Below are 14,286 nucleotides of genomic sequence, written 5' to 3'. Positions count from 1 at the left end.
GTAGAAGTTCCCAAACCCCAGGAACCTCTGCACGTCCTTCCGGGTCTTGGGGGTCTTCCATTCCAGCACCGCCTGCACCTTGCCTGGATCCATAGCTAGGCCCTTGTCCGACAACCTGTATCCCAGGAACTCGACCTCTCGGGCGTGAAATTGGCACTTCTCCAGTTTGACCCACAACTGATGTTCCTGTAGCCTCTTTAGCACTTCCCGGACATCTCTGACATGCTGCTCCTCGTTGTCCGAATGGATTAACACGTCATCTAAAAAGGCCACGCAATTCTTGTACAGCAGGGATCCCAACACGTAGTGCATGAAAGATTGAAAACAGGCGGAGCCTGATTGTAATCCAAAAAGCATAATGAGGTATTCAAAGGCCCCCAGTGGGGTGAACATGGTGGTTTTCCATTCATCCCCCTCCCTCATCCTAATCAAATTGTACGCACCCCGAAGGTCCAGCTTAGTAAAAATTTTCCCCTTCCTCACCCTGGTTAAAATATCGTCCATGGGCATTGGGAAGGTCACTGGTTCCGATACAAGGTTCAAGGCCCTGAAATCTACGACCAATCTGGGCTGTTTGGTGTCTTTTTTGTCCACAAAGAACACCGGACTGCCTCCCACCGCCCTTGATTCTCTTATGAAACCTCTTTTCAGGTTCTTGTCAATAAACTCCCGCAACTCCTGCATCTCCCTGTCCGACATGGCATACAGTTTACCCACTGGTAGCTGAGCCCCTGGGAGTAGGTTGATTTGACAGTCGAAGGGTCTATGGGGGGGTAGTTTATCCGCTTCCTTCTCGCTGAAGACATCCTGCAGGTCAGCGTATTGTGGCGGTACCTTCCCCTTTTCCCCCACCGCCATCCCTGCCACCCTGGCTACAGCCATCCTCGGGGTCCCCCCCCCCCGTGACAGTGTTCCAAGCAGTGAGCTGACCCAAAAGAAACTGTCCACTGGTGCCATGCCACTACTGGATCATGTAGTGCCAACCAGCTCATTCCCAGTATGATGGGTGGTCCTGCCAGTGTGGCTACGTGAAAGGCAATGGTCTCTGTGTGTCTGGAAACCCTCATTCTCATGGGGGGAGTCTGGTGCGTCACTTCCCCTCCCAGGAGTTCTCTGCCATCAATGGTTGTTACTTGTAAGGGACAGTCTAGAGGCAGGAGGTACAGCTGGTGCTCCAGGGCGAAATCCTTGCTGAAAAAATTACAGGAACTACCTGAATCCAGCAGTGCCTTAACCTTGATTGGGTGCCCATTGGGGAGTTCTAGCACCACCTCTATGACTATGGCTGCTTGGGGGGGGGTCTGGCTTGGGCACTTTTACTGGTTGCTGGCCTGGCTGCTGTGCCCGCTGATCGGCAGCCAAGCGTTGGCTTTTCCCTGCTCCTCCTCTCCCCCTCCTCACAGCCAGCAGCCCCCACCATTCCTTGTCATGCTTTCCTTTGAGGGCAGACCCTGGCAAAATGTCCTGGCTGTTGGCAGAGGAAACACTTCTTGACTGTTTCCCCCTCCTTTCCCTCCTTCTTTCGAACTTCGCTGGAGTTTGAAACCCCGCGCGCGCACGCTCCCCTAATATCCATTGGTTCCACTGGCTGGGAAGGTTGCTCCGGTATTTCAGGAATGCGGTTGTCATGCCAACGCTCTCCTCTCCCCTCCCGCTTCTCTAAAGCGCGCGCTTCTTGGCGTGCTCCAATCGCAAGTACAGCCTTAGTCAGCTGATCCATCGATTGAGGGCGGGGCGCGCGGGAAAGTTCGTCCTTCACTGAGGGGGATAAGCCTTCCTCCAACAGCATTTGCACTGGTTCCGAGCCCAGTTCCCACCCAAGTCTATGGATAAGCATAGCAAAACGCGACCAGTACTCTTTAACTGACTGGCCCCCTTGCTTGCACACCATCAGTTCCCTGCAAACCACACTCTGCTCCACTCCACTTGAGAACATGGCGTCCATGGCGCCAAAAAATTTCCTAAGGTCCTTTAGGGCAGCATTCTGCGTTGCCATTAATGGCCGGATCCATTCCCTGGCAGCGTCTTGAAGATGCCCGATAACATAAGCGACCCTCTCCCATCATCAGCAAAGTCATCATACTGCAGTTCCAGTGCGTACTGTACCTCAGTCCTGAATGCATTATAATCCCTGGGGTTTCCCCCAAACTTGTGCACCAGTCCTGGTACCTTCCTTGCGATGGGGGTGGGCTTCCCCTGGGCATCCTGAGTCCTCCTTTCATCTAGCTGCACCGCTAACAGAGCCACCTGCTGTTCCAAATCTCGGTTTCTCTCCTCCAGATTTGGCGCTGCCGCTGCTCCCTCTCCGGCGCCTGCTTCTCCGGTTTGACTCATGATGCTGCCTGTCTTGTCGTTGTGCACAAGCAACGTCAAAGACTGACGGATTGCTGTAAAGGGAATTGGGGGTTGCTTGTGCGTAAAGGGGGCTGCCGCTCTAGGCAACGTTGCCTGGCTGAACCTTTCCCTGGCTGGACAGCCCTTTCTCCATGGCTGTGTCAGTCGCTGGCAGAATCCGTCATTGGGCGTTTCCTGAACTTCTTCCAACATAGAAGCTCTTTGACGCCAAGTCTCCGCCTAGCCTCCCTGCGTGGAAGTCTCCTGCGCAGAGTGGGCGTGCCCAACGGAGGTCCTGGGCTCTCCCCGCTGGTCTCTGTGAAAGAGTCTTGGAGCCCTCTCTCCGCAGTCCCCCCTTGCTTCCTGGTGTCACTCCTATTTCCTTCCTCAAAGGAAGTGTTCTCTCTCTCCCTGCTGGTCCCTTCTCCTGCATCGTTGGGGAGCCTTACCTCCACTCTAGGCTCCGATGGCAGTTCCCTGACATTACCCTTGGAAGAAAATGAAGAAGACCCACTTTAGATGCGAGAACTATTCTAACAAATAAGATTGAATGGGTAGCTTAGTGCATTACATTTACATATCATTGGGTGCTAGCACAGCAGAGCAGAAAGAGTGAATGAAAGTCAGCCTTATTCTCAAAGCATTTGTTCAGAATTCTCTTTAACACACTAAGTGTAGAGATTTGTATTCCAGAGGATGACAAGGCTGAAAGATAACTTCAGCATAGTGGTAGATTTAAAATTGATTAGAGTTAAATGGGAAAGAAAAGGAGGGGAGGGGTGGTGAAACATTCTTTTATACAGTGTGCATGTGGGTTTTTTTGTCAGCGTCAACTGGGTAGGTTCTCTTTCTATCCGCTTATTACATTTCCTTGGTAGTGAGAGGAATTGGTGGGGGGCATTTCCTCATTTTGAAGGACAGGGATTGGTTTTCTGTGGAGTGTGGCCCATAATGTGGGTATAAAATTATTAGAACAATGTCACAATCTATTTTATCGGCGCACACTAAGATATATGGCGTAAATTTTATTTTTTATAGACACGCAGTAATACGTACAGGATTTGTATAAACAGAGAGAAAGATAAAATATACTAAACGTGCAACTAAATTATTAGTTAAAAACATGAAGGAAGAAGAAAGAACCGAATTAGAACAAAACAATGAGATTGAAGTCCATAAAAAGGTCAAATATTTAGGGATTTGGTTAACAAAAAATAACTATGAAAAAATAACTAACTTAAAAAAAACTCTGAAAAAAATTGGCTTGAGGTAAAAATAAATTTAGAAATATGGAGCAGAATGAATCTCTCAATGTTAGGAAAAATATTGGTGATTAAAATGAATGTGTTGCCAAAAATGCTATTTCTTTTTCAATCAATACCAGTTATCCTGAAAGATGAATGCTTTAAAAAATGGCAGAAAGAGATTTCAAGATTTATCGGGGGGGGGGGGGCAAAAGGCTAAGGATAAAACATAAAATACTTACAGATGTAAAAAATAGAGGCGGGTTTGCCCTCCCAGACCTTAAATTGTATTATGAATCTGCTTGTTTGGTATGGATCAGGGACTGGATGAGATTGGACAAGCAAGAGGCATTAGAACTAGAAGGACATGACAACAGATTTGCCTGGCACGCATACTTATGGTACGGGAAAGGGAAGGTTCATAGAAGTTTTTACAACCATATAATCAGGAAATCACTAATGAGAGTATGGGAGAGATACAAAGACTTATTGGAACAAAAGACCCCGTGGTGGCTTTCACCACATGAAGCATTACTGCTCAAACCACTTGGAAAGAAAGGAAAATGGCTCACATATGCTGATTTATTAAAGGAACATGATGGAAAATGGAAATTAAGAGATTATGATGAGATCAAAGACCACTTTCAGAGTTGGTTGCATTATCAACAACTATATGAAATACACAAAGAAGACAGCAAGAAAGGATTTAGTTATACTAGATCTAGGTTTCAAACGGAAGTGATTGAAGGGAAAGTGAAACTACTGAAGGCCGCATACAGCATACTATTAGAATGGGAGACGAAAGATGAAGAGGTAAAATCAGTTATGATTAAATGGGCACAAGATGTAGGTCACAACATTATGATGGAAGATTGGGTTAAATTATGGAAAATTGACTTAAAATTTACAGATTGTTCCCTATTGAAGGAGAATTACATGAAGATGATGTACAGATGGTATACAACACCAGTGCAGTTAGGGAAAATGTACAAAACTAGTTCAAATATATGCTGGAAGTGTAAGGAAAAGGAGGGGACATTTTATCATATGTGGTGGGATTGTAAGGTAATTTAAAAATTTTGGGAAATGATATAAAATGAATTAAAGAAAATGTTCCATTTAACATTTGTTTAAAAACCCGAGGCATTTTTGTTGGGGATTGTAGGGAAAGACCTGCCAAAGAAGTTGAAAAACATCTTCATGTATGCGATAACAGCCGCGAGAGTTCTGGTAGCACAAGGACTGAAGACTGAAGAAACCCCAACTAAATCATGGCAAAGTGTAAATCCAAAGAGGGGAATTTCTACCACGTGGTGGAATTGTGAAGAAGTCAAAAAAAATTGGGACTCCATCTACAACGAATTAAAGAAAATACTTAAATACACTTTTGTTAAAAGCACGAAGCCTTCCTTCTGGGAATGATTGGTGAGGAGATAAAAAAAGATTATATAATGTTTCAATATGCAATTGTAGCTGCCAGGACTTTGCTAGCACAAAATTGGAAAACCCCAAATATCCCGACCGTTAAAGATTGGCAAATTAAATTGTTTGAATATATGGATTTGGCAAAAATGACGCAGAACATCAGACATAAAAAAGGCATAAGGTTTATTGACGATTGGTCTAAATTCATAACATATATGGAATCAAATACTAGAGATATAAAAATTCCAGTAGGTTTAATATAACCCTTGCGATGTGTAGACACTATAAAATGAAAAACTGCAGAACTGCTTTAACTTTCGCATAACCCGAAACCGAGATGGAGGGAAGTCAATCGTTATTTGTTGATATTTAATGTTTGTCTTATGGTGGGTGTAGGTGCTTTGCTTTGGGTGATGTTTGCTTTTTTCTTTGGTATGTGTGAGTTATTTTCTGTTTTTTTTTCTATTTTTCGTTTTGTTGTTGTCTGATTATAGAAAATGAATAAAAAGAAGTTAAAAAAAAAGAATCATGGCAAGAAAATTTGATGGACTATGCAGAACTGGCAAAACTGACATATAAGCTACGGGACAAGGATAACTGTGACTTTAAGGATGAATGGGAACCCTTTACAAAGTATCTGAAGATGCAACAAAGCAAACTGGACTCCTTGGCAGGTTTTGAATAAACATTCACAAACTTGTTATTGATAATGTAATCAGCTAAATAGTTTTGAGGATCTATAGAACTTTGTAACACGCAGAAAATAGCATTCTCAGAGAAACCAAAGACTGGAACTGAGGGAAGTCGGAGGGTGGGGTGGGGGTGGGTGGGTTTGGTGTGGGAGGGGGGGGAGGGAGGAAAAATGGGGGGGGACAAGGATGATATGTTTTTGGATAATATGTCTTGTTATAATTTTGAATAAAAAAAATAGATCCTTGGGAAACAACCAAATAATAATAATAATAATAATAATAATAATAATAATAAATATATACTAAACGCGCACTAATATGGGGTACCCCACCTCGCAAATAATCTCTCTCTTTTTATATATATATATATAAATGGGACGTGCCCTTTAAAAGGCGGAGGAGGGAGGTTCTCCTAGCTTGCTCAGTCGTGCCCATTCGCCGGACTGGAGAGAGAGAGAGAATTCCCGCGAGTGCGATGTGCGTCATCGGCCGCCGCCGCCGGACACGTGACGCGGCGCCGCAGCTGCGCTCGGTCGCGCCGGGCGGCCCTCGGGCGGGTAGAAATGACGCACCGCCGCGGCTCGCGCGCTGATTGGCTGGCCGCGGCTTCATATTGGTGGGGGAGGGGGGAGGAGTTGGTGGCGGCGGCAGACGAAGAAGAGAGCGGCAGCATCAGCGGCGGCGCCGGCGGTGCGCGCTGCCCCGCCCCCCGCTCCCCATCCTCCCGCCCGAGGCGTGCGCGAGGCGGCGGCGCGTGGCATTGGGGTCTCCCTCCGGCCTGCGCCTCTTCCTCCCCTCCTCCTCCTCCCTCTTTCCCCTTTCCCCCCTCCTCTCCGCTCCCTGCCAGGCCAAGGCCATGACCGACTTCAAGCTGGGCATCGTGCGGCTCGGCCGGGTGGCCGGCAAGGTACGCGTGGGGCCCCGTGGGGCGGGGCGGGGTGGGAGAAGTAGGATTTGCGCGTCTGTATGCGGTGTGCGTGTGTTTCCGTGCCCGCGCGTGTTCAGTGTTGGGAGACCCGCGCCCCTTCCTCTATCACTTCACCGCCCCCTCGCGCGTCTGACCTGCTCCGTTACGTCACACAGGACCCCTCTGTGACGTCACTGGGTTCATTGGGGTTCCATGAGCCCATTATTATTATTATTAAAGATAGAAGGATGCGGGAGGCTGGTTTTAGTTTAGAGGTCCCTTTTCTATTTTTTACTCTCTTTGCATCTCTCCCTGTAGAAGGGTAATGAGCTGGTGGACCTCAAATGGGGAGATTTCTTTCTTTTTATATCCTTTGCATTCAGGCTATAAAGGGGCCCATAGCTCACTGGCAGAGCACATGGAGGTGGCATCTGCAGTTTCAAAGGGTTACATAGCAAGTGTTCTGAGAGGTTTCTTTCTGCTTTGGAGTGTGCCTACTGGTTAGACTAGGTGATACTGACAGATTTATAGTCTGACCTGATCCTAAGTAGCTTCCTATTTTCTTGTGCAGATTTGATACATATTTATTGATACATATTTGTTGTAACTTTCTTTTGTTGTTGTGCTTTTCTATTTTTGTTTTTTGGAATAATCATGGACCACAAAGGATGTGTACCAATACTTGGTGCAGTGTCTTGCTTTACAGGTTGTTTGGGTTAAGTTTTGTATGTTAATCTGTTATAGCAAAAACTGAAACACAAAACTGCCCTTTAAAGGCTAACTGATTTGTGTGGTATAATCTATATTGGGCCAGAGCTGCCCCTCTCAGTTGCAGATTTTGGTCTCTGAGCAAGAACTTGCATTTTACAGTTCTTTCTTCCTCTCCTATCCTACTTCCAAAGGCAAGAGAAAGGCAATACACCCCTTTCTGGCATTTGGACTTCCCAGAAGGCTTGTGGACACAATGGTAGGTAGAGATCCCAGAATGCTCAAGGCTAACCCTGGAGCAGCTTTCCCCTGGTTTAGACAAGTGTGTGAAGTATGCCCGGTCAGATGAATGACTTATTTAAGGTGTAAAACTTCTCTTTTCAGTGTAAGATGTGCCCTGGAATAGCTTAAATTGTTGTTTTGCTGAAATGAATGAAGAGTGCCTTGCTAGGTATTGGAAAAGTATCCGCAATATAAAGTATTTAATTACCCTTCCTTTTTTATTCTAGACAAAGTACACACTGATTGACGAGCAAGACATTCCACTTGTGGAGAGTTACTCTTTTGAGGTAAGAACCATGTTATCTACCTTATTTCCACATTCCAAGTGTTGAACTCAAATTCCCATCAGGTCCAGTCAGCATATCCAATGGCTGAAGAGCATTGGGAGGACCACATGTCAGCTATTATTCCTCTTGATCAGGGATGGGGAACCTGTGGCTCTCCATATGAACCCTGACCTGACATGGCCAGTAATTAGGGTAGATCAAAAACAGGCAGGTTGATTGTCTAATGAACCTGCTTTAATCTAACTCATGAAAGCCGGTGGTCTCATATAATGACTATCTGAATAAGTTGGCAGAGAGAGAACGAGGAGGCATTTTCCCTTGAAACAGCATGTGGGTCATAAAAGGGCTCAGCCCAATCCAGACATCTGGGTTTGGGGAAGGACTTGTATGAAAAATACCAAGTTCTCCAAAGACTCAAACTGTTCTCTGAAGTAGGATAACCAGGCAAGTTGTCCTTCACTTGCAGAATCAGGAGTTGCTTTACTTTAGAATGAATTTTCTTTTATATAGGCTTCATGTATTTTTAGATTGGATTTTGCGGAGCTTAATAGAAAATGTATTGCTCTTAGAAAAGGGGCCAATTTGAAATACACTGACATTACACTTTCACCCATTCATTTACCTGATATCAACAGGTTTTGCACAGGCTTTTGAGGTTTCTGGGGAAAAATTAGAGACTCGACATGGTTTATATATATCCTCAGGCTCGCTGAACAAGAAGGCTCTGATCTTATGTAGAGTGTTAACTCACCACAGAGTGACTCAAGCACAGAAACTGGGTTCCTGGGGCAGAGCATGCATCTCATCTGACATTTACCATGTCCATTATTGACCCACTTTCTCTCGTCTGCTATAGACCTGACTGATTTTGAACTTTAGAGGCTCTACTCAGAGTACCTCTGCCTTCAGATGTTTGTTGACTGGGAACAGAGTCCCTTGTCTGGTAGCACCCTTTTTCTGAAACATTTTCCCTAGTCATAATTTGCATAGCACCATCATTTAATATCTTTTATGTGACAAGAGAAAACTTTTATTAACCCAAGTGTTTAATATTTTGCCATTTATTTGTTTTTTAACATTTCTGTTACTTGGGTTGCAGTTTTCTGTTTTAATGACTGTTACGTTTCTGTCCATTAATAGTTGTACTTACATTTCACTGTGTTTTGTATTTGAAGCTGCTATGATGATTAGATGAGCATACAAATATTTTAAACAAAATGTATGAATAGATGTGTTCTCTGTCTTTGGCCAGGCTCGAATGGAGGTCGACGCAGATGGAAATGGTGCTAGAATATTTGCCTTTGCGTTTGACAAAAACCGAGGAAGAGGCTTTGGACGCCTGCTGCACGAGTTACTGTGGTAGGTATCATTATGCAGGGGATAACATAGCTGCAGGTTTCCAGACTGCTGAGGCATGTGTATGCATAGTCTTTGGAGATGGGCACTATAATGGCAACTCTCACGTGTCAGGGCACGCCATAAGCCGTGGTTTGCTGTGCATGAGCAGATAGCATCTGTCTTACCTCTCCCCATTCATGGTGGGAAGAAAGAAACCACAATCCCTGGCTTAGCATTGTGTCCAAACCAGGGGTTGTGGTTTGCTTTTCTCCTGACAACCCACAGTGTGTAGCCAATGTTTGTTTTTACGATACGATACGATATCTTTATTGTCATTGTCCCATGCAGAACAATGAAATTGAAAAACTACATAAAAACTTCATAAAACTACATAAAACATTCAAAAACACCTAAAAACTCTGAAACCCCATTTTAAAATACACTATACTATAGAGACCCCTTATGCTGCGTTTAGAACCAGAATTGCATTTGCGTAGAAACTGTTTCTCAGGCGGCTAGTCCTGGCCTTTATAACCCTATACCTTATTCCAGAAGGCAGAAGCTAAAAGAGATCATTTCCAGGGTGCGTACTATTCTGCGCTATCTCTGCCGCTTTCTTATGGCACCTGGCAGCATAGATTTGATCTAAAGTGGGAAGAGTGCACCCAATTATTCTCTCTGCAGTCTTTACAACCCTGGATAGCATTGTTTTTTCCCTGGCCGTGCAGCTCCCAAACCACATACACAGACCATAAGTTAATATGCTCTCCACAGTGCAATGGTAGCTTTCTGATTGTGATTTGTTTGTGATCTGATTGTGATTTTAGCTTTCTGATTGTGATTTGTTGGAGGTGAAACAAACCATAGTCCCTACTTTGGACACATCTTCTAAGCCCAAGGGATCATGGTTTGTTTTCTTCTAGTAGGAGCAGAGGGGAGACAAATACATTCACAGTAAACTGTTAGCTAAGGTATACTGTGATGTACAAACGGAGCCACCATGTAAAAGGAAAGTGGGCTGTGTTGTGTGTTAAAGTATCTTTACCCCCTCCCTTTTTCTCTCTATAATTTGAACATACAAAACTGCCATGTATTTAGATCTAGGTTGATCCATCTAGCTCTGTGCTGTCTATGCTGACTGACTGACTGACAGCAGCAGCAGCTTTCCTGGGTTTCAGGCAGGGGACATTCCTGGTCCTACTTGGAAATCCTGGAGAGTGAACATGGGACCTTCTGCATGCAAAATGCTCCAACCCATCCAGGTGCCACAGGGCTACCCACAACTTGAAGCCAGGGTTCCAATATCCAGAGACTCTACTGCTGAGCTACGATCCTTTCCCTTTAACAGCTTGGGTGACTTAAAAGAAAAAAGAATTTGCCTGCTACCTAGAAGATGCCAGGTGTATTTCTAAGGCATTTCCCCTGATCAGCACCCAATTTACAGTGGTACCTTGGGTTACAGGCGCTTCAGGTTACAGACTCCGTTAACCCAGAAATAGTACCTTGGGTTAAGAACTTTGCTTCAGGATGAGAACAGAAATCATGCAGCAGTGGCACAGCAGCAGCAGGAGGCCCCATTAGCTAAAGTGGTGCTTCAGGTTAAGAACAGTTTCAGGTTAAGAACGGACCTCTGGAACGAATTAAGTTCTTAACCCAAGGTACCACTGTATCTCTAATTGCAGGGATGCCTGCAGAAGGTCATCAGCAGAAGATCTTAAGAACTGGACAGGGGGGTGGGTGTCCTTTATGCCTTGGGTCCTAAGCCATGTAAGGTTTTAAATTTTCAGACCCAGCACCTTGAAGTCAAAGTAAGCTAGTTAAGCTCTTTTGAGATGTGTTGTCTCCAATGACCTGCTCAGGTTAAAACCCTGGTATCAGCTCTGAGTGTGTTGGAGTTTCCATACTGCCTTCCAAGGGCAGACCATGATGTATTATAGGAGTCCAAGCAACTAGAAGCATCTGAATGGTTCCTTTCAGGAATTGCAGGTGGCTCGTCTTCTCTTTCAGGGAGAGGCATAGGGGGGGCATCGCCCCTGGCTTTCAAGTCGTGCATCTGAATGCAGTGACAGTGGACAATCGTCTAGACAACCTGCAATTGGTTCCATGGGGATGGAGGCCCAAAGCCGAAGAAATCTCTAGTAAACAAAGGTAAATTCTCAATAACAGTGTCACAGGCAAGAGGGACAAAAGGGGCTGGAAGTCAAACAACCCCAGAACTTGTTTTTTTGCATAGCCCCTTGATGATTTTTTATGTGTGTTTCTTTGCATCTGAAGAAACTGTGGTGCTAAGTTCTCTCTGACCTGGCCATAGAGGGGAGGATATGTCTCCCACCCTAGGTTATTTATTCCACTCACACAGCAACAATTCTCAAGAATTCCCTTGAATGAGGAATCAGTTGTTAAACTACTCTGGTAATTGTATGTCTGCTAGCGAGAACAGGGGCCTTATAACAACTTTCAGCACCCTTAACAAGCTAAAGTTTCCATAATTCTTTAGGGGAAGACATAACTGTTTAAGACTGTATCAGAGTACTTTAAAGGTATGTTGTGATTGTGGCTACTGTCAACTCTCTGCTTTGAGAGGGTTGGAGTTTTAACATGTTGCTACGGTGCAGCACAAGCTTGCTGCGGAAATATTTAATTTGCTGTTTTTTCTTGAAGGGAACAAAGCTTATACTGGCTGGCGATCCAGCAGCTTCCCACAGACCCCATAGAGGAACAGTTTCCGGTGCTGAATGTGACACGCTATTATAACGCTAATGGGGATGTTGTGGAAGAAGAGGAGAGTTCGTGCACATACTATGAATGTCACTACCCTCCCTGCACAGTGATTGAGAAACAGGTGCGTTCAAAACCAGAAGCAAGTCATGGATAAGACCGTCCTTGTTCTAGGCTGGCTGCTGCAAGTTCACCCTCTTCAGTGTGGTTGCTTCTTTTTAAAAAACCAAAAAGTCCTTAGGCACAGCTAGTGTGTTCTTTGTACCCCCTGCAAGGAATTTCACTGCACCGTTTTTAGCCTAAATAGTTATCCTGGCCAGCGGCTTCCAAGCTTCAGACACGTCTCTCTCTCAGTGGTGTTCTGTGAAGTACAACTGACTTTGTGCTACCATTCTATTTGGATAACTCTTCACCCTACCTCTCAATGTGGAAAAGTCAGTGTTGCCCATAGGCCAAACCCCCCTTTTCCTATCCCACTTTTTCTTAGGACAGGGTCATGGGGAAACAAGATCAGAATGAACAGCTCTGGTTTTAAACCTCACTGAAGTAACTTTGTTGTATAGAAAGATGGATAGAAGTCACCCGAAAAGATAACTTGTACAAAGGGAATCTGTTCCTCTGATGACAGTTTTGGATGCTTTTGTGGAGGAAAATATGTAAATAGGTCTGTGGATATAGAAGGGTCTCCAACTCAGCAGGAGAGCATTGGTTTTTAGTCCTAGGTTCAGTCTCTTGCTAGAGCTGCGAAAGATCCCTGCTCGAAACTTTGGAGCACTTCTTCTGTGCAACATAGGCGGTACACTGAGCTGGGCCATACTAGTCTGATTTGGTGTCAGGTAGTGTTCTATGTTCCAAGGCCATAGTTATAAACCCAGGGGTGGGGAACTGCAGCTTGAAACTCCCTCAGCCCTAGCCAGCCTGGCCAGTGCAGTAGGTGGGGGTGGCGGGTGGCACAGCTCCCTATCCTTGTTGTAGACCATGAGGGAAAGAAATTGAGAGTGCAGTCCTATACATGTTTACTCATTCCCATTGAATTCAGAATGTCTAAGATTGGGTGGGGGTGGAGAAGAAGAAGATGATACTCATAATGAGACCTTCAGGTTCATAAACAAGAGAAATGCACCAGTGGGGGCTGGATAATATTTTATCCACAATGAAACCCAAGGCAGCATTTTGTCGGGTTCCCAGGCTGTTCTACCCAGATCCTGACCAGGCCTGCTTTAGTTCCTACAAAGATTGCCCTAGGACTGGCCACCTTAGGACCCTTTTGGTTGGCTTGCTTTTGTGGGGGATGGTTTTCTTTCTCTAGGGGCCCTGAAAAGGGATACTGATTTTTGTCCCGTACTCCTCTCTCCAGTTACGTGAATTTAACATCTGTGGGCGGTGCCAGGTCGCACGGTACTGCGGCTCGCAGTGCCAGCAGAAAGACTGGCCGGCCCACAAGAAGCACTGTCGGGAGAAGAAGCGAGTCTTCCAGCAAGAGCTTGGACCAGAACGATGACCAGCTGGCTGAGGCCTTAGCCCCACAGGGCACCTTCCCAGAAGGTTAAGGAGGAGGTGCCCACTTTGCACGGACTGCTCACTTGAAGCCAGAGGCACTGACAAAAAGGAGAGAGAGGAGAATTTTTTTTTTTATATTTGAAAAGACAAACCAATCCCTGTGATGCTTGAGGAAAGGGACTGACTCTTCCCTTCCAGTGTTAAAAAAAAAGAAAACGTCTGAAGCAAAAAAAAAAAAAGACTACTGGGGAAGCTCTCCTGCTTGGAAGCTTTCTGTTATTTATATGTTAATATGTTTGTAAAGTTGTGTACAGAGTTTTTTTTTGTTCTTTTTTGTTAGAAGTTCTCTTGCATAGGACTCATTTACTGTAATGTTCAAGTGAGAACACATTGTTGGTTGAAATAACTGTCCAGTAGCAAAAAGAGAAACAAAAAAAAGTTTTTCCTCCCCCTGTGGCTAGGAGAAGGCCTGGGGAGCTAGCTCAGAACATCAGCAGTTAAATCTGAACAACTCTGCATGGAAAGTTGTGTTTTCAAGTAAAGGATTGGAATGGATTGGCTGCCTTTTTTGCTCATTTAAAAACTTGAGCAGCTGTGAATGATTGTCCACCACCATCAACAGCATGTTGCTGGTCTGTCGTCCCCCCCCACCATGAGTGACACTTTCCTCTGAAGATTGCAAAAGCTGCTGAGCTGCTTAGCTGCTTCCCATCACTGTTCTTTCCCCATCTGTCTGTAGAGGCAACCATGCCCCCCCCACTATCCTGGTTGTCATAGTTCCTAATGATATTTCCACCACTCCTTAAGGAACCATGGGCAGTAAGGTAAAGGTGCAAGCAGGCTTCCATAAG

General features: G+C 45.1%; 1 protein-coding gene across 1 annotated transcript; it reads left to right on the top strand.

Annotated features, from left to right (window-relative positions):
* The first annotated feature begins 6,296 nt into the window (after nucleotides 1–6,296).
* On the top strand, nucleotides 6,297–13,990 carry ZMYND19 (zinc finger MYND-type containing 19). Its single transcript, XM_053373900.1, has 6 exons — nucleotides 6,297–6,602; nucleotides 7,820–7,879; nucleotides 9,132–9,238; nucleotides 11,225–11,365; nucleotides 11,879–12,059; nucleotides 13,293–13,990. Exons 1-6 carry the CDS (start codon nucleotides 6,552–6,554, stop codon nucleotides 13,434–13,436), a joined length of 684 nt encoding a protein of 227 aa, XP_053229875.1. The 5' UTR covers nucleotides 6,297–6,551; the 3' UTR covers nucleotides 13,437–13,990.
* The last annotated feature ends 296 nt before the right edge of the window (nucleotides 13,991–14,286 follow it).

This window comes from Podarcis raffonei, chromosome Z (genome assembly GCF_027172205.1).
Source record: "Podarcis raffonei isolate rPodRaf1 chromosome Z, rPodRaf1.pri, whole genome shotgun sequence".
Classification (NCBI taxonomy): Eukaryota; Metazoa; Chordata; class Lepidosauria; order Squamata; family Lacertidae; genus Podarcis; species Podarcis raffonei.
The sequence above is the reverse complement of the archived record's forward strand: the minus strand, read 5'-3'. Positions and strand labels throughout refer to the sequence as shown.

Coding starts and splice junctions, on each gene's coding strand:
- ZMYND19 (XM_053373900.1), top strand. CDS start 6,552: ATGACCGACTTCAAGCTGGGCATCGTGCGGCTCGGCCGGGTGGCCGGC. Junction 7,880..9,131: donor TGGAGAGTTACTCTTTTGAG/GTAAGAACCATG, acceptor GTCTTTGGCCAG/GCTCGAATGGAGGTCGACGC. Junction 11,366..11,878: donor GAAATCTCTAGTAAACAAAG/GTAAATTCTCAA, acceptor TTTTTCTTGAAG/GGAACAAAGCTTATACTGGC.